Source organism: Chiloscyllium punctatum, chromosome 37, assembly GCF_047496795.1.
Source record: "Chiloscyllium punctatum isolate Juve2018m chromosome 37, sChiPun1.3, whole genome shotgun sequence".
Taxonomy (NCBI): domain Eukaryota; kingdom Metazoa; phylum Chordata; class Chondrichthyes; order Orectolobiformes; family Hemiscylliidae; genus Chiloscyllium; species Chiloscyllium punctatum.
The window spans coordinates 1,695,301-1,715,675 of NC_092775.1; the positions used below are offsets into that span (position 1 = coordinate 1,695,301).

Below are 20,375 nucleotides of genomic sequence, written 5' to 3' on the forward strand. Positions count from 1 at the left end.
TAGCTGGTGTACAAGAACACCCAGATCTTTGTACTGCCCCTTTACCTAAATTGATTCCATTTAGGTAGTAATCTGCCTTCCTGTTCTTGCCACCAAAGTGGATAACCATACATTTATCCACATTAAACTGCATCTGCCATGCATCTGACCACTCACCTAACCTGCCCAGGTCACCCTGTAATCTCCTAACATCCTCCTCACATTTCACCCTGCCACCCAGCTTTGTATCATCAGCAATTTTGCTAATGTTACTATTAATACCATCTTCTATATCATTAATATATATTGTAAAAAGCTGTGGTCCCAGCACTGATCCCTGTGGTACCCCACTGGTCACTGCCTACCATTCTGAAATGGAGCCGTTTACCTCTACTCTTTGTTTCCTGTCAGCCAACCAACTTTTAATCCAAGTTAGTACTTTGCCCTCAATACCATGCACCCTAATTTTGCTCACTAACCTCCTATGTGGGACTTTATCAAAAGCTTTCTGAAAGTCCAGGTACACTACATCTACTGGATCTCCCTTGTCCATCTTCAGAGTTACATAAGACCATAAGACATAGGAGTGGAAGTAAGGCCATTTGGCCCATCGAGTCCACTCCGCCATTCAATCATGGCTGCTGGGCACTTCAACTCCACTTACCCGCATTCTCCCCGTAGCCCTTAATTCCCCGAGACAACAAGAATCTATCAATCTCTGCCTTGAAGACATTTAGCATCCCGGCCTCCACTGCACTCTGCGGCAATGAATTCCACAGGCCCACCACTCTCTGGCTGAAGAAATGTCTCCGCATTTCTGTTCTGAATTTACCCCCTCTAATTCTAAGGCTGTATCCACGGGTCCTAGTCTCCTCACCTAACGGAAACAATTTCCTAGCGTCCACCCTTTCCAAGCCATGTATTATCTTGTACGTCTCTATTAAGTCTCCCTTTAATCTTCTAAACTCCAATAAATACAATCCCAGGATCCTCCGCCGTTCCTCATATGTTAGACCTACCATTCCAGGGATCATCCGTGTGAATCTCCGCTGGACACGTTCCAGTGCCAGTATGTCCTTCCTGAGGTGTGGGGACGAAAACTGGACACAGTACTCTAAATGGGGCCTAACCAGAGCTTTATAAAGTCTTAGTAGTACAATGGTGTTTTTATATTCCAACCCTCTTGAGGGTTGGAATATAAATTCCAGACAATTAATCAAGCATGCTTTCCCCTTCATAAATCCATGCTGTCTCTGACCTATCTTGTTACTATTATCCAGATGTGTCGTAATTTCATCCTTTATAATAGACTCCAGCATCTTTCCCACCACTGAGGTCAGACTAACGGGTCTATAATTTCCTGCTTTCTCTCTCCCACCTTTCTTAAAAAGTGGTACAACATTAGCCACCCTCCAATCCGCAGGAACTGATCCTGAATCTATCAAACTCTGGAAAATAATCATCAATGCATCCACGATTTCTTGAGCCACTTCCTTCAGTACCCTGGGATGCAGTCCATCAGGCCTCAGGGACTTATCAACCTTCAGACCTAACAGTCTCTCCAACACCAATTCCTGGCAAATCTAAATTCACTTAAGTTCAGGTCCTTCAGCCACTGTTACCTCAGGGAGATTGCTTGTGTCTTCCCCAGTGAATACAGATCTGAAGTAGCAATTCAATTCTTCTGCCATTTCTTAGTTCCCCCTAATATATTCCCCTGTTTCTGTCTTCAAGGGCCCAATTTTAGTCTTAACCATTTTTTTGCCTTTCACATACCTAAAAAAAGCTTTTACTATCCGCCTTTATATTTTTGGCCGTTTTACCTTCGTACCTCATTTTATCTCTGCGTATTTCCTTCTTCGTAATCCTCTGTTGTTCTTTAAAAGCTTCTCATTCCTCCCTTTTCCCACTTATCTTTGCTACGTTATACTTTTTCTCTTTTAACTTTATATGTTTCTTAACTTCCCTCGTCAGCCACGGCCACCCATGCCTCCTCCTAGGATCTTTCTTCCTTTTTGGAATGAACTGATCCTGCATCTTCTGCATTATACACAAAAATATCTGCCATTGTTCCTCCACTGTCATCCCTGCTAAGGTACTGCACCATTGAACTTTGGCCAGCTCCTCCCTCATAGCTCCATAGTTCCCTTTATTCAATAGAAATATTGTCACTTCCGATTGTACCCTCTCCCTCTCAAATTGCAGATTGAAGCTTATTGCATTACGGTCACTACTTCCCAATGGCTCCTTCACTTTGAGGTCCCTGACCAATTCTGGTTTGTTGCACAATACCAGATCCAGAATTACCTTCTCCCTGGTAGGCTCCAGCACCAACTGTTCTAAGAATCCATCTCGGAGGCACTCCACAAAGTCTCTTTCTTGAGGTCCAATGCCATCCTGATTTTCCCACTCTACCTGCATGTTGAAATCCCCCATAACAAATGTAGTGACATCTTTGCGACAGGGCAGTTTCAGCTCCTGATTCAACTTACATTCGACATCCAGACTACTGTTTGGGGGCCTGTAGATAACTCCCAAGAGGATCTTTTTACCCTTAGAATTTCTCAGCTTTATCCATACTGACTCTACATCCCCTGATTCTAGGACCCCCCATGCAAGGGACTGAATATCATCCCTTACCAACATGGCCACCCCACTCCCTCTGCCCATCAGTCTGTCCTTACGATAGCATGTGTAGCCTTGAATATTCATTTCCCAGGCCCTGTCCACTTGAAGCCACAAGTTTGATGTTTCAGGAAGAACCGAGAAGATGGTAAAAGAGGGGTTGGTGTGGCACTATTAGTCAAGGATGCTATTACGGCTGCAGAAAGGACATTTGAGGCCTTGTCAACTGAGGTAGTAATGGGCTGAGATTAGAAACAGGAAAGAAGAGGTCATCCTGTTGGGAATTTTCTATAGGCCTCCACATAGTTCCAGAGATGTAGAGGAAAGGATAGCGAAGGTGATTCTTGATAGGTCTGAGAGTGACAGGGTATTTTGAGAAATTTGTAGCTCAGGTTGAGGTTTTGGAAGTAGGTTTCCTCGCTGAACTGAAAGGTTCACTTCCAGACGTTTTGTTACCATACTGGGTAACATCATCAGTGGACCTCACGCAAAGCAATGCTGAAAATCCCTGCTTTCCATTTATATGTTTGGGTTTCTTTGGGTTGATGGTGTTATTTCCTGTGGCGAAGTCACTTCCGTTCCTTTTCTCAAGGGGTAGTAGATAGGGTCTAACTCGATGTGTTTGTTGATAGATTTCCAGTTGGAATGCCATGCTTCTAGGAATTCTCATGCGTGTCTTTATTTGGCTTGTCCTAGGACGGATGTATTGTCCCAGTTGAAGTGATGTTCTTCCTCATCTGTATGTGAGGATACTAATGAGAGAGGGTTGTGTCTTTTTGTGGCTAGTTGGTGTTCATGTATCCTGGTGGCTAGTTTGCTGCCTGTTTGTCCAATGTCGTGTTTGATACAATCCTTGCATGGTATTTTGTAAATGACGTTAGTTTTGCTTGTTGTCTGTATAGGGCCTTTCAAGGTCATTAGCTGCTGTTTTAGTGTGTTGGTGGGTTTGTGGGCTACCATGATGCCAAAGGGTCTGAATAGTCTGGCAGTCATTTCCAAGATGTCTTTGATGTAGGGGAGAGTGGCTCGGGTTTCTGGACATATTTTGTCCGCTTGTTTGGGTTTGTTGCTGAGAAATCGTCAGACTGTGTTCATTGGGTACCCATTCTTTTTGAGTATTGGGTGCAGTTCTGGTCACCACGTTATAGAAAGGATGTGGAAGCTTTGGAAAGGGTTCAGAGGAGATTTACTAGGAGGTTGTCTGGTATGGAGGGAAGGTCTTACAAGGAAAGGTTGTGGGACTGGAGGTTGTTTTCGTTAGAGAAGGAGACATATAAGATAATCAGAGGGTTAGATAGCGTGGACAGGGAGAGCTGTTTTCCTAGGATGGTAATGGATAGCACAAGGGGACATAGCTTTAAACTGAGGGGTAAGAGATATAGGACAGATGTCAGAAGCAGTTTCTTTACCAGTAGTGGGGGCATGGGACAAACTGCCCGCAACAGTAGGAGACTCGCCAACTTTAAGGGCATTTAAATGACCATTGGATAAACACATAGATGATAATGGCATAGTGGAGGTTAGATGGGCTTCGGATTGGTTTCATAGGTTGGTGCAACATCGAGGGCCGAAGGGCCTGAACTGCGCTGTAATGTTCTATACTCTGCTTCAGAAACAAAAAGGACAACCAGTGCATCAACTGCAATACTTTTATTAAGATGAAACTCCATCAACACTGACCCTCTGAGTGTCCACTCCCTCAGCACTGACCCTCTGACAGTGCGGCACTCCCTCAGCACTGACCCATCGACAGTGCGGCACTCCCTCAGCACTGACCCTCTGACAGTGCGACTCTCCCTCAGCACTGACCCTCCGACAGTGTCCACTCCCTCAGCACTGACCCTCGGACAGTGCGGCACTCCCTCAGCACTGACCCTCCGACAGTGCGGCACTCCCTCAGCACTGACCCTCCGACAGTGTCCACTCCCTCAGCACTGACCCTCGGACAGTGTCCACTCCCTCAGCACTGACCCTCGGACAGTGTCCACTCCCTCAGCACTGACCCTCGGACAGTGTCCACTCCCTCAGCACTGACCCTCCGACAGTGTCCACTCCCTCAGCACTGACCCTCGGACAGTGCCCACTCCCTCAGCACTGACCCTCCGACAGTGTCCACTCCCTCAGCACTGACCCTCGGACAGTGCCCACTCCCTCAGCACTGACCCTCGGACAGTGCCCACTCCCTCAGCACTGACCCTCGGACAGTGTCCACTCCCTCAGCACTGACCCTCGGACAGTGTCCACTCCCTCAGCACTGACCCTCCGACAGTGTCCACTCCCTCAGCACTGACCCTCGGACAGTGCCCACTCCCTCAGCACTGACCCTCGGACAGTGTCCACTCCCTCAGCACTGACCCTCGGACAGTGCCCACTCCCTCAGCACTGACCCTCGGACAGTGCCCACTCCCTCAGCACTGACCCTCCGACAGTGTCCACTCCCTCAGCACTGACCCTCGGACAGTGCCCACTCCCTCAGCACTGACCCTCGGACAGTGCCCACTCCCTCAGCACTGACCCTCGGACAGTGTCCACTCCCTCAGCACTGACCCTCTGACAGTGCCCACTCCCTCAGCACTGACCCTCGGACAGTGTCCACTCCCTCAGCACTGACCCTCGGACAGTGTCCACTCCCTCAGCACTGACCTTTGTGACATTGATGACAAACGGCTGTTGACCTCTGACCCGCTGGTGCCCGGCCCCTGCCTGTTCCCCGGTAAACCCGTCGCGGTTTGGCAGCCAATGGGAGGCGGTGCCGGTTCCCCCGGAAGTGCAGGTTGTGTTTCCGGGGGCAGTATGGAGGCGCTACGGAGGTTGCGGCGGTTCGATGCCTATCCGAAAACCCTGGAGGATTTCCGAGTGAAAACCTGCGGAGGGGCCCTGGGTGAGGGAGGGGGGGGAGAGAGGGAGGGGAGGGGGGGGGGGGGAGGAGAGAGGGAGGGGGGGAGAGAGGGAGGGGAGGGGGGGGGGAGGAGAGAGGGAGGGGAGGGGGGGGGGGGGGAGAGAGGGAGGGGAGGGGGGGGGGGGAGAGAGAGGGAGGGGAGGGGGGGGGAGGAGAGGGAGGGGAGGGGGGGGGAGAGAGAGGGAGGGGAGGGGGGGGAGGAGAGGGAGGGGAGGGGGGGGGGAGAGAGGGAGGGGAGGGGGGGGGGAGAGAGGGAGGGGAGGGGGGGGGGAGAGAGGGAGGGGGGGGGGGGGAGAGAGGGAGGGGAGGGGGGGGGGGGGAGAGAGGGAGGGGAGGGGGGGGGGAGAGAGGGAGGGGGGGGGGGGGGAGAGAGGGAGGGGAGGAGAGGGAGGGGAGGGAGGGGAGGGGGGGGAGGGGAGGGGAGGAGAGGGAGGGGAGGGAGGGGAGGGGGGGGAGGGGAGGGGGGGGAGGGGAGGGAGGGGAGGGGGGGGAGGGGAGGGAGGGGAGGGGAGGGGGGGGAGGAGAGGGAGGGGAGGGGGGGGAGGGGAGGGAGGGGAGGGGAGGGGGGGGAGGGGGGGGAGGGGAGGGGGGGGAGGGGAGGGGGGGGAGGGGAGGGGGAGAGAGGGGAGGGGGAGAGAGGGGAGGGGGAGAGAGGGAGGGGAGGGGGGGGGGAGAGAGGGAGGGGAGGGGGGGGGGAGAGAGGGAGGGGAGGGGGGAGGGGAGGGGGGGGGAGAGAGGGAGGGGAGGGGGGGGGGAGAGAGGGAGGGGAGGGGGGGGGGAGGGGGGGGGGGAGAGAGGGAGGGGAGGGGGGGGAGGAGAGGGAGGGGAGGGGGGGGAGGAGAGGGAGGGGAGGGAGGGGAGGGGGAGAGAGGGAGGGGAGGGGGGGGAGGAGAGGGAGGGGAGGGGGGGGAGGAGAGGGAGGGGAGGGAGGGGAGGGGGAGAGAGGGAGGGGAGGGGGGGGAGAGAGGGAGGGGAGGGGGGGGGAGAGAGGGAGGGGAGGGGGGGGGGAGAGAGGGAGGGGAGGGGGGGGGGAGGGGGGGGGGGAGAGAGGGAGGGGAGGGGGGGGGGAGGGGGGGGAGGAGAGGGAGGGGAGGGGAGGGAGGGGAGGGGGGGGAGGGGGAGGGGAGGGAGGGGAGAGAGGGAGGGGAGGGGAGGGGAGAGAGGGAGGGGAGGGGAGAGAGGGAGGGGAGAGAGGGAGGGGAGGGAGGGGAGGGAGAGGGGGAGGGGGAGGGGGAGGGGGAGGGGAGGGGAGGGGGTGGGGGTGTGTGACCCTGGGTGGGGGTGAGACGGGGAGGGGAGGGAAGGGAGAGGGGGAAGGGTGAGGGTGACCCCGGGTGAGGGTGACCCCGGGTGAGGGTGAGGGAGAGAAGGAGGGAGGAGGGTGAGGGTGGGGGTGGGGGTCTGTGACCCCGGGTGAGGGTGACCCCGGGGGAGGGGGAGCCCGGGTGAGGGGAGGGGGAGGGTGAGGGTGAGCCCGGGTGAGGGGAGGGGGAGGGTGAGGGTGAGCCCGGGTGAGGGGGAGGGGGAGAGACAAGAGCAAAGATAGAATGGGGCAGAGGGAAGGTGGATTTGGACAGTGGGGGGAATGTGATATAGGAGGAGGGAGACTGTGAATGGGACAGTCAGAGGGGAATTGATCTGTCAGAGTTCGGATGTTGGTTGTCATGGGAGTGTCCCTGGCTGTAGCCTCTTGACCTTTTGTCTTTTCTGCTCCACAGTGACATTGGTCAGCAGTCTTATCATGTTGCTTCTGTTTTTCTCTGAGCTCCAGTATTACCTCACAAAGGAGGTGAGTGTCTCCTGTGAACATCTTCCCCAAATCAGCTACCTGCCTCTGTCTGATATTATCACCTTTAGTTACTTGATTCCTGAGTAGTGTATTTTCAGAAATTCATTAATGATAAAAATATGGTTTAGATATTTTCCACGGAAGTTCGATTTGAACCTGGGTCATTCTGTTAATTGTGGAGCTTCGCATGGGAATCATATCCAGTACCTGGTGAATCTGCTCCCAGACTTGGGAGATGCTGAGATAGTGGCCCCTTTGATACTGTTTTTGCAAGTTCGAGAAACATTTGGCTTTTAATCCTCCAAATTTCACACCCTGTTAGAGGTGTAAGGTCAATCCTTGTGGTACTTGAATTTGATTATACCAATGGTTTTCAGAAGAGACAGCAGTGACTTGTTGGATTTTAAAGATTCTAGACCACAGTCACTTAATGTGGACAGTCAATCATTCATCAGGAGCTTTCCGATAGTTTGAAGAAAAGTAGTTTAGATATGATATGTCAGTTAATTAGACTGAAAGGTAAACAACCTGTGACAGATTGAAGTGGTGGAGGCAGCATTCTGGTCTTCATGTGAAGGACTCCTTGAGTTGTCTTCCTTTCTCCTGCCTCATTTTCACTTGAAGGAAGCAGCTGGTGAGGACTGGTCGATATCCCCTAATACTAGGGGCTGGTAGAGTCATAGAGATGTTCAGCGTGGAAACAGACCCTTCGGTCCAACTCGTCCATGCCAACCAGATATCCTACAACCTTCACAAACCTTGCAGAAAAGATATCGTAAATGAATCTAGTCCCATTTGCCAGCATTTGGCCCATGTCCCTCTAAACCCTCCTATTCGTATGTATAATGATGCCTTTGAAATGTTGTACCAGTCCCCACCTTTTCCTCTGGCAACTTATTCTATACACGCACCACCCTCTGTATGAAAACGTTGCTCCTTAGGTATCTTTTAAATCTTTCCCCTCTCACCTTAAACCTATGCCCTCTAGTTTTCGACTCTTCTACCCTGGGGGAAAAGACCTCGCCTATTCACCCTGTCTATGCCCCTCATGTTTTTATAACCTTCTCCAAGGTTACCCCTCACCTGATAATGCTCCAGGGAAAATAGCCCCAGCCTATTCAGCCTCTCCCTTTAGCTCAACCAGGCAACATCCTTCTAAATCTTTTCTGAACTCTTTTAAGTTTGACAATATAGCAGGGAGACCAGAAGTGAATGCGGTATTCCAAAATTGGCCTAACCAATATCCTGTACAACTGAAACATGACCTCTCGACTCCTATGCTCCGTGCACTGACCAATAAAGGCAAGCATACCAAATGCCTCCTTCACTATCCTATCTACCTGTGATTCCACTTTCAAAAAACTATGAACCCGCACTCCAAGGTCTCTTGGTTTGCCAACATTCCTCAGGACCTCCCATTAATTGTAGAACTCCTGCTCTGATTTGCCTTTCCAAAATGCAGCATTTTGCATTTATCTAAATTAAATTCCATCTGCCACTCCTTGGTCCATTGGCCCATCTGATCAAGATCCCGTTGTAATCTGAGGTAACCTTCTTCGTTGTCCACTGCACCTCCAATTTTAGTGCCCTCTGCAAATTTACTAACCGTGCCTCTTATATTCGCATCCAGATCATTTATATAAATAACAAGAATGCTTAAGACTTTCAATTTTCTCCCAAACTCTGCATTTACCCAGCTGATACGTTGAGATGTTAATGCTCAAAATATGATTAGAGAAGGATTATACTTGAAACATTGACTTCTCCACCTCCTGTTGCTTGCTGCGTTCCTGCAGCCTCCTGCTTGTCTAAAAATTCTAATTAGAGCTGTTATAAACTGCAGTGAGTGTGGGAGTTGGGAAGGCAGGTCAACAAGGTGCACGTGAAACTCCAGTGCCCATTTGGTATTGGCAGGGTCAAAACTCAACAATTAACTTCATTGGAGAAAATGAGGACTGCAGATGCTGGAGAGTCAGAGTCAAAAAGGGTGATGCTGGAAAAATTACAGCATCCAAGGAGCAGGAGAGTTGACGGGTATAAGCCCCTCATCAGGACTGACGTTCCTGATGAAAGGCTTATGACTGAAAAGTCAACTGTCCTGCTCCTCGGATGCTGCCTGACCTGCTGTGCTCTTCCAGCACCACCTTTTTCGAATCCCAATTAACTTCCATGCTTTTGTTCATGCTACCAGCCAACTGCCCTCCTGAAACGACCAGGAACTGACAACTGGTCAATAGCAGCAGCAAAGATTTAGGCAATAGGTGATGCATTGCTTTCCCATTGTCTTTAAGTGGCAGGAAAGCCACAACAGCTTCCCTGCGTAATTTGCAACAGGACCCGATAACGTCACAAATCCCAATTTTCATTGTTAGGACAGGACCATGCCAGTTACATGCCCTTATATTCTGCTTAGAATAGCTGATTAAAACTGAAGACAGCAGTATCCAGAAAAATGATGAATAAATCACATGTAATTTGAACTGCATGTTTGCCTGCTTTGCACCCAGTGGGACATTAATTAAACCTTCAGGTCCCAGATGTAGTACAGGGAAGAGGCACAGGATTGAACCTAAATGTCACAGGATTGAATTATTAGTAACAATGAGAAGAATATAAAGTTATCAGAAAATTATGTATCGCATGAGTAATGAGCAGCAGGGTATTATTCGTTCCAAAAAGATTAATCTGTCTTGAGAGGATTGTAGATTGTTTTTAGACAAGTGAACCAAGTTAGGCTAAATGACTATCTTAGGATCTGTACAAAATAAAGCCATTATTTTATCAGCTCCTATGCTTTTTCCAAGACCAACTCCTTCTTATACTGTAGTTTCTAAATGGCTTTTAACTTTATACTGGACTTCTTCAGTACCATTACTACAAATCTAGTGTTTTGACACTGCCACTGTACCATATAAATTGAAGCAGTGTTAAATAGGGACTTGCAGTCTTCTGCCCATCCTTGATTTGATTTTCAAAGAAGTTAATTGATTTTGTCATAATTTAAAGTTTGATGTATCAGACAGCCTGGGCACGTACAACTGAAAGATGAAGACGACCTAGTATGTAATCTGCTAGTCTCATGTAAAACAAAGCAAAATCAGTGAAGCGATGTACCTCCACACTAAAGGTTGGGATTTTAGCTGAGAGATATTGGAATTACTTTCTTATATCCAGAGTATTGTTATTTATAAAATTGACTACAAAGCAGTAGTAATAGTTTTTAGATGCAAGGGGATGGAAAATTCAGATAAACGTGGAAATTTTGAAAAGTTACAAAAGTCTGCTAAGTTAATTGCTGAAGTCTGCTATGCACAAAAAACAAAGTTGAATAGAGTAAGGATAAGAAGTGGGCCAGAATTATGCCATCGTTCCTTTTTCACGTGTAGTTAGAATATCATGCTAATAGTTTGTGCTTTCGGAGTGCCATGAGTGTGTCAACATTTACTTCATATCTTGTTTTTTTCTACCCAGAAATGCTGTTACACATAACTGAGGGACCTACCCACAACCAAAATCACTGCGACCTTTTTTGCTATTTTTTTCCAACTTTTTTCCAACTCATAAACACCCTAAGTAAAAAAATACCCATGTGGCCAATTCAATATTTACATGCAAAGGCAACAAGTGAGGGGGGAGATAGGCTGTCTTAATTTTTCATTTTTATGAAGAAGTAATCTATTTTTCCAATCAACCTGTTCAGACCTCTGGAGCACAGAACATTACAACGCAGTACACGCTCTTCAGCCCTCTATGGTTCCACAGGTCGGTGCAACAGTCTGAAGCCCATCTAACCTACAGTATTCTATTCTTGTTCATATGTCTATTCAATAACCATTTAAATGCCCTCAAAGTTGGTGAGGCTACTACTGTTGCGGGCAGTGTGTTCCATGCCCCGACTACTCCCTGAGTAAAGAAACCACCTCTGACATCTGTCCTATATCTATTACCTCTCAATTCAAAGCTATGTCCCCTTGTGCTAGCCATCGCCATCCGAGGAAAAAGGCTCTTACTGTCCACCCGATCAAACCCTCTGATTATCTCGTATGTCTCAATTAAGTCACCTCTCAACCTTCTTCTCTCTAACGAAAACAGCCTCAAGTCCCTCAGCCTTTCCTCATAAGACCTTCCTTTCATACAAGGCAACGTATGAGTAAGTCTCCTCTGATCCCTTTCCAAAGCTTCCACGTCCATCCTATAATGCATTGACCAGAACTGTACGCAATATTCCAAGTGCAGCCGCACCAGAATTTTGTTCAGCTGCAGCATGACCTCATGGCTCTGAAACTCAATCCCTCTACCAATTAAAGTGAACACACCGTATACCTTCTTAACAACCCTATTAACCTGGGTGGCAACTTTCAGGGATATATGTACCTGGACACCGAAATCTCTCTGCACATTTATACCACCAAGAATCTTACCATTAGCCCAGTACTCTGTATTCCCATTACTCCTTCCAAAGTAAATCACCTCACACTTTTCCACATTAAACTCCCAGCTCAGCCCAGCTCTGCAGCTTATCTACATCTCTCTGTAACCTACAACATCCTTCATCACTATCCACAACTCTACTGACCTTAGTGTCGTTCGCAAGTTTACTAACCCATCCTTCTACACCCTCATCCAGGTCATTTATAAAAATGACAAACAACAGTGGACCCAAAACAGATCCTTGCGGTACCCCACTAGTATCTGAACTCCAGGATGAATATTTCCCATCAACCACCACCTACTGTCTTCTCTCAGCTAGCAATTTCTGATCCAAACCGCTAAATCACCCTCAATCCCATGCCTCTGTATTTTGTGCAATAGCCTACCCTGGGGAACCTTATCAAATGCTTTACTGAAATCCATTTACACCACATTAACTGCTTTACCCTCATCCACCTGTTTGGTCACCTTCTCAAAGAACACAATAAGGTTTGTGAGGCACAACCTACCCTTCACAAAACCATGTTGACTATCCCTAAACAACTTATTCCTTTCTTGATGATTATAAATCCTATCTCTTATAACCTTTTCCAACACTTTGCCCACAACCGAAGTAAGGCTTACAGGCCTCTAATTATCAGGGTTGCGGCAACTCCCCTTCTTTAACAAGGGAGCAACATTTGCTATTCTCCAGTCTTTGAGCAGTTGGGACTTGAACATGGGCTTCCCAATCCAGGGGTAAGGACACTGCCATTGTGCCACAAGGCCCCTATATCTTGTATTTCTTTTCCTTGAGGAAGTGTAGCATCCCATTAATACCGAGGAAACACTGGCCCAAGGTTGCTGAAAGTAGGGGGAGAGCATTGGAAAACCTTGAATTTCATTGTTGATGGCAAATTGAACAGAAAACTGTCGTTAGAAAAGGGGCTACATAGCAACTCAGGCATTCCACCCTCCCATTCCCTCAATGATCATCTGCCCTACCTAGGGCAGACACTGTAGATCATGCATCTGACCTGAGAACTAATTGTGATGTGAAAGCAAATCATCCTCAAACTCGAGGAACTGCCTAACAAGGAGAAGGAAGAAATATCATCTAGGACATCACAGGAAAGGCATTCCCTTGCTCTGAAGAACCTCGTGGGATTTTATGCCCCCCCGAACGGAGCCTTGGTTGAACATCTCATTCAAGAGACAGCACCTACGAAAGTAACACTCCATCAGAATTGTATCACATAAGTCCTTTGGTCTTGAGCACGTAACCTTCTGACTAAGACAGAAGAATTGCTACCAAACAATTCTGAACAAAGTAAGGAATGTTGCACATGTCTACCAACAGCTACACAACTCATGAAAGTAATTGATTTTTCGTGTCAGGGCCCTTCTTGGGTAATGTGTTTAGTCATGGTTTTGTTTTAAAGACTAGCATGTAAATTGGCTGCTAATGAAATTTTATTGATAACCTTATTTATCACTGAAAAGTCCCAATAAGCGGACTGTTCTTTTAAGGAACGAACCTTCTTGATGTCCAGTTTGTATTTTGGAAATTTCAAATATCTCTTCTACAATGGAATTTTTAGCTCAAAACCTGGAGCTGTCACAATCCTCCGCCTACAGAGCAAAATGTTATGTCGTCTATGAAGTCTGAAGAGCCATAGTCTTACAGCACAGAGACAGACCCTTCGGTTCAACCAGTCCATGCCAACCATAATCCTAAACCAAACTAGTCCCAGCTGCCTGCAATTGGCCTGTAGCCCTCCAAACATTTCTTATTCATGTACTTTTCTGAATGTCTTTTAAACATTGTAACTGTTACCCTTACCCACTACGACATTTTACACACGAACCACAGTGTTTTTTAAAAAAAAAGACCAACATCCTTTTGTAAATCTTTCTCCTCTGACTTTAAAAATATGCCCCCCTCGTCTTGAACTCCCCATCCTATGGAAAAGGCACCTGCTATATACCTTATCCATACTTCTCATGATTTACAAACCTGTATACGGCGACCTCCTGTGCTTCAGTGAAAATAGTCCCAGAGTACCTCTCCCTGTAACTCAATCCATCCATTCCTGGCAATGTCCTATTAAATCTCTTCTGAACTCTCCAGTTTAATAATATCCTTAGTTTACACTGTGACAATCAGCCATTTGTATCCCAGCCAATGGACATGAGACAACTACTCAAGACAGCAGGATAATCGCTGACCTTTTTCCTACCTCACCTGAAGGTTAGGTCTCATTCCATTTGGGAACAAAACAACATATTCATAAACTCTGCACTGATGATCGAACTGTCTGACATCATATATACTCTTTGACCTCTCATTATGGAATATTTTGGCCTGTTTGCCTTTGTTGTTATTTTATTCTTGTTTACTAGAAATTATTTATGTTTTGGGAAAGGAAGTAGCACTATAACAGTCATTCCACGAACAGTTGTGGGTAAAATTGCAAGTAATCTCAAGATAGACACTAAAAGGTTCTTTAAATATACAGAAAGGAAGAGTGAAGCTAAAGTGAACATTGGTCACTTGTAGAAAGAGGCTGGGATATGACAGAGGAGTTGAATAAATACTTTCCATCAATCTTCACAGGAGAAGACACTAATAACGTAGTCATTGAGATGTATAGCACAGAGACAGACCCTTCAGTTCCACTGTCCATGCCAGCCAAATATCCTATATAAATCTAGTCCCATTTGCCAGCACTTGGCCCATATCCCTCTAAACCTTTCCTATTCGTATACCCATCCAGATGCCTTTTAAATGTTGTAATTGTACCAGCCTCCACCACTTCCTCTGGTAGCTCATTCCATACACGTACCACCCTCTGTGTGGAGAAGGTTGGCCCTTAGGTTCGTATGAAATCATTTTCCTCTCACCATAAAGCTATACCCCTCTAGTTGTGGACTCTCCCACCCCAGCATCCCAAAATTGTCTCCTAACTATCCCTAAATATTCAAGGGGCAAAATGAGAAAAGGAAATAAATACAATAACAGTCACGAGGAAGAAAGTGCTCGGGAAACTAATAGAGCTAAGATCAATGCTTCCCCTAGACCTGATGGGACACACCCTTGGATATTAAAAGAAGGTGGTAGCTGCAGAGACAGTGGATGCACAGCTAGTAATTTTCCAGGAATCTTTAGATTCTGGAAACATCCCGAAGGAGTGGAAAACTGTCAAACGAGCACCTTTATTTAAAAAGAGGAGACAAAACATAGGTAACTATTGGCCAGTTAGCTTCACATCTGTTATTGAGAAAGTCTTAGACTCAGTTATAAAAGATGTAAAAGTACAGCATTTAGAAATACGTGAAACGCTCAAACACACTCTGCATTTGATTTATTGCCACATATATAGTTACAAAAAAACAGTGAAAAGTGGTGTATAGTAACTCTCTGATGCCAACTTAAAACACAGAAAAATAAACCAAAACATAGAATATTAAGGCAAAAGAATGAAGAAATAAATAAAAATAAAAGCATGGCATCATGAAGGGGAAATCATGCCTGACACATTTACTAGCCTTCTTTAAGGCAGTACAAGCAGGATGGATAAAGGGCAAACAGTGAATGTAATACATTTGGAGTTTCAGAAGGTATTCAATAAGATGCCACACATTTGGCTGCTTAATAAGATAAGAGCTCAAGGTGTTGTCAGTACACCAGGAATCCTTTCTCCTAAAACCTTGGGACCAACTAGTTTTCAAATAGTGTATTTTCGGTTTTTGAATACACTTACCATTGTGGTCAATTTTCTTTTCACCTTTCACTGTACAGAAATCAAACGCAGGTAATCTTGTTAAAAGGTGATGTATAATTTCTATTTTCTGATTTTCTCTCTCTCTCCCTCTCTAGGTTCATCCAGAACTCTATGTCGATACGTCACGAGGTGAAAAGCTAAAAATCAATATTGACACTATTTTCCCACACATGCCCTGTGCTTGTGAGTATGAATGCAACTTCTCAAATATACTTCCTTTTCCTTGTCTTCTCTTTCACTGTCATTCATCCCCAGTTCCCCCTGCTGTCTCCACTGTAAACTTTTTGTTTTCACAAGCTTTCCCTTGTGAATTAGTCCCATCCTGTTTGAATTATAGATTCCCTACAGTGTGGAAGCAGGTCATTTGGCACATCAAGTCCACATCCTTTATTGGTCAGAGTATTGAGTACAGGCATTGGGAGGTCATGTACAGCTGTACAGGACATTGGTTAGGCCACTGTTGGAATATTGCATGCAATTCTGGTCTCCTTCCTATTGGAAAGATGTTGTGAAACCTGAAAGGGTTCAGAAAAGATTTACAAGGATGTTGCCAGGGTTGGAGGATTTGAGCTATAGGGAGAGGCTGAACAGGCTGGGGCTGTTTTCCCTGGAGTGTCGGAGGCTGAGGGGTAATCTTATAGAGGTTTACAAAATTATGAGGAGCATGGAAATGGTAAATAGGCAAAGTCTTTTCCCTGGGGTCGGGGAGTCCAGAACTAGAGGGCATAGGTTTAGGGTGAGAGGGGAAAGATATAAAAGAGACCTAAGGGGCAACTTTTTAACACAGAGGGTGGTACGTGTATGGAATGAGCTGCCAGAGGATGTGGTGGAGGCTGGTACAATTGCAACATTTAAAAGGCATTTGGATGGGTATATGAATAGGAAGGGTTTGGAGGGATATGGGCCAAGTGCTGGCAAATGGGACTAGATTAGGTTGGGATATTTGGTCAGCATGGACTATTTTGGACCAAAGGGTCTGTTTCCATGCTGTACATCTCTATGACTCTATGGCCTACCCTCTAAATAGCATCCTACCCAGACTCAATCTACTGCTCCTGCCCTGTTCCTGAAACCCTGCATTTCACATGGCCAGCCCAACTAATCTGCACATCCCTGGACACAATGGGGCAATTTAACATGGCCAGTCCACCTAATTTGCACATCTTTGGACTGTGGGAGGAAACGAGCACCTGGACAAAAAACAGGCAGACACTGCAAAGATGCAAACTCCATGCAGTTGCCTGAGGGTGGAGTTGAACCTGGATCCCTGCCCTGTGACGCAGCAGTGCTAACTGCTGAGCCACAATGCTACTCTAAAATCGTTAATGTGGGTTCCTGTGCTTTCATCAGCTTTGGGTTCCTTCCTAAATCCCTGTTATGCCTGCAAACTTTTGTCACTATCCCTCCCTCTCCTCTCTCTCTCTCTCTCTGGCTGCTGGATCTGCTTTTGTGATCCTCTGGGATCTTTCTGGAAGCACTGAATTCAGCTGTTGTTCTGAGTTTGCTTTCTGATTTATGATGGCAGCAGGCTGTATTGAGTCACAGCTAACTCCAGAAGTAATCTGTCATCTATTCCCCTCTTCCCCCCCGACACCCCCCACCCCCCCAACCACCACCACCACCACCCTGCGACCAAAGACAGATTCCAAGCTTGAGTCGCATTAAAAAAAGTCAAAATGGAAGAAAGATGCCTTAAGGATGCTTGTGCTTTTGTGTGTATGTTTCAATGTTAATGATAAAGCTCCATGTCCACTGACAGATCTCAGTATCGATGCAATGGATGTGGCTGGAGAGCAGCAGCTTGATGTAGAGCACAATCTGTTCAAAAAGAGACTGGACCTGGTTGGCAATGCCGTCAGTCCAGAGGTGGAGAAGCACGGTAAGCAAAGACTGACAGGGAGCAGAGATGACCAAGTCCTGTACACACAGCTTTTTAAACTGGAATTACAATGTAACTGTTCACGGGGACATGATGGGACATTGAGATCGAACGTTAATCTCTGTTAAGGATTTGTGTAAATGTTGATGTCACTGGGCACCTAAAATAGGTTATACTTTGAGAACAAAACTGCAGGTTTTTTTATCCATTTCCCACGGCCCGAGGTGCTTCCATGGGAGTCAGTGATGCACAACACTTCACATCAATGTTCCTTTAGGAGAAACCAAACTTCGATTTTCCTCCAAATGATTTCTCTTCATTTATGAAGCCTGTATATAATCCATCAGCTATTCATTGAAGTTTAAGGATAGCATTTGAGCCTTGTACTTTCTTCAGTCTGTGCTGATACACACTCCGTAGAGGTGGGTATTGTGGGGCTGGGTCCAATTTAAAATTATAGATAATAGGTGCAGGAGTAGGCCATTCTGCCCTTCGAGCCTGCACCACCATTCAATATGATCATGGCATCCTGTTCCTGCCTTATCTCCATAACCCTTGATTCCACTATCCGTGAGAGCTCTATCCAACTCTTTCTTAAATGAATCCAGAGACTAGGCGTTCACAGCCTTCTGGGGCAGAGCATTCCACACAGCCACCACTCTCTGGGTGAAGAGGTTTCTCCTCATCTCTGTCCTAAATGGCCTACCCCTTATTTTTAAGATGTGTCCTCTGGTTCGGGACACACCCATCAGCGGAAACATGTTTCCTGCCTCCAGAGTATCCAATCCTTTAATAATCTTATACATCTCAATCAGATCCCCTCTCAGTCTTCTAAACTCAAGGGTATACAAGCCCAGTCGCTCCAATCTTTCAACATAAGATAGTCCCACCATACCAGGAATTGACCTCGTGAACCTACGCTGCACTCTCTCAATAGCCAGAATGTCTTTCCTCAAATTTGGAGACCAGAGCTGCACACAATATTCCAGGTGCGGTCTCACCAGGGCCCTGTATAGCTGCAGAAGAACCTCTTTGCTTCTATACTCAATCCCTCTTGTTATGAAGGCCAGCATGCTATTAGCTTTCTTCCCTACCTGCTGTACCTGTATGCTTGCCTTCATTGACTAGTGTCAACACCCAGATCTCTTTGTATTGCCCCTTTACCTAATTTGACTCCATTTAGGTAGTAATCTGCCTTCCTGTTCTTGCCACCAAAGTGGATAACTATACATTTATCCACATTAAACTGCATCTGCCATGCATCTGTCCACTCACCTAGCCTGTTCAGGCCACCCTGTAACCTCCTAACATTCTCCTCACATTTCACCTTGCCACCAAGCTTTGTATCATCAGCAAATTTGCTAATGTTACTATTAATACCATCTTCTATATCATTAACGTATATTGTAAAAAGCTGCGGTCCCAGCACTGATCCCTGCGGTACCCCACTGGTCACCGCCTGCCATTCTGAAATGGAGCCGTTTATCACTACTCTTTGTTTCCTGTCAGCCAACCAATTTTCAATCCAAGTTAGTACTTTGTACCCAATACCATGCACCCTAATTTTGCTCGCTAACCTCCTATGTGGGACTTTATCAAAGGCTTTCTGAAGGTCAAGGTACACTACATCTACTGCATCTCACTTGTCCATCTTCAGAGTTACATCCTCAAAAAATTCCAGAAGATTAGTCAAGCATGATTTCCCCTTCGTAAATCCATGCTGACTCTGGCCTATCCTGTTACTGCTGTCTAGATGTGTCGTAATTTCATCCTTTATAATAGACTCCAGCATCTTTCCCACCACTGAGGTCAGACTAACTGGTCTATAATTTCCTGCTTTCTCTCTCCCACCTTTCTTAAAAAGTGGTACAACATTAGCCACCCTCCAATCCGCAGGAACTGATCCCGAATCTATCAAACTCTGGAAAATAATCACCAACGCATCCACGATTTCTCGAGCCACTTCCTTCAGTACCCTGGGATGCAGACCATCAGGCCCCGGGGACTTGTCAACCTTCAGGCCTAACAGTCTCTCCAACACCAATTCCTGGCAAATCTAAATTCCCTTAAGTTCAGGTCCTTCAGCCGCTGTTACCTCAGGGAGATTGCTTCATCTACTATTGCCCTGACTCTGGCCAATTAACTGAACCATGTATGAGCATGAATCAAAACTAGAGTCGACCTAAGGATAAGGCAATTACTCTCTGACCCACTGGAATCCAGGATCAGTCTGCACTTCTTTCATATTTCGATTGAGTTCTGGTTCTAATCCATAGATTTCTGATTAATTTTCCGTGGTGGTTGTCAGTGGTTAATCTGAGTGGGTCATTTTGCTTTGAGCAGTGGCGCATCTTTGTATCGTTCGGTTGTCTTCCCCGAGTGTTTCTTCTACTTTGTCCATGTACTACTTTAGTATATTCAAGTCACAGATTGATACTGGATAGATAGGAAGCAAGCGATAGGTGGACACGATCAAATAAAATAATTCAGGTGGAAGATTTTATTGAATAGCAGATTAAGCCACTGGCCAATTGCTGCTTCTATTTCTGATTCTCTTTGGGTCTGTTCCATGTGCTATTGCTTGCAGAATCATCTGGCCTATTGGATTGATGCTGACTCCCCATAAAACAATCCAGTCAGGCTCCATCCCATAAACTCTGAAAGTTAATTTCTCTCAAGTGCATATTCATTTTGCTTTTGAAACCATCAATGATCTTGGGTTCCATGCAGTGAATTCCAGATCATTACCAGTTGCTGTGTAAAAGTGCTGTTTCTCACATTCCCTTCCCAGCATCTCTTGACCAAAACTTTAAATCTGTATTTCCTGGTTCTTGTACCATCAACCAATGGATCTCATTTTTCTTTGCCTATCTAATCAGTTAAATCTCTCCTTAATCTCCTTGCTCCATGGAGAACAGTCCCCACTTCTCCAACAAATCCTATCTTTAAAATTCAACTTCCCTGGAATCATTCTGGTAAATCTTCCCATTCTTCCTAAAGTGCTGTGAC

General features: G+C 46.6%; 1 protein-coding gene and 1 long non-coding RNA gene across 2 annotated transcripts in view; one reads left to right on the forward strand and one right to left on the reverse strand.

Moving 5' to 3' along the window:
• The window catches only part of LOC140462802 (uncharacterized), a 15,470-nt gene extending 10,116 nt beyond the window's left edge, over window positions 1-5,354 (reverse strand). The window contains exon 1 of the long non-coding RNA XR_011954538.1: window positions 5,248-5,354. This is a non-coding gene — a long non-coding RNA (uncharacterized lncRNA). The remainder of the gene's footprint in view (window positions 1-5,247) is intronic.
• Window positions 5,355-5,364: 10 nt separating this feature from the next.
• The window catches only part of ergic3 (ERGIC and golgi 3), a 53,043-nt gene continuing 38,032 nt past the window's right edge, over window positions 5,365-20,375 (forward strand). Inside the window, exons 1-4 of the mRNA XM_072556092.1 lie at window positions 5,365-5,485; window positions 7,222-7,292; window positions 15,583-15,670; window positions 17,247-17,366. Of these exons, the coding sequence (XP_072412193.1) occupies window positions 5,398-5,485; window positions 7,222-7,292; window positions 15,583-15,670; window positions 17,247-17,366 (367 nt within the window). The 5' untranslated portion in view covers window positions 5,365-5,397. The remainder of the gene's footprint in view (window positions 5,486-7,221; window positions 7,293-15,582; window positions 15,671-17,246; window positions 17,367-20,375) is intronic.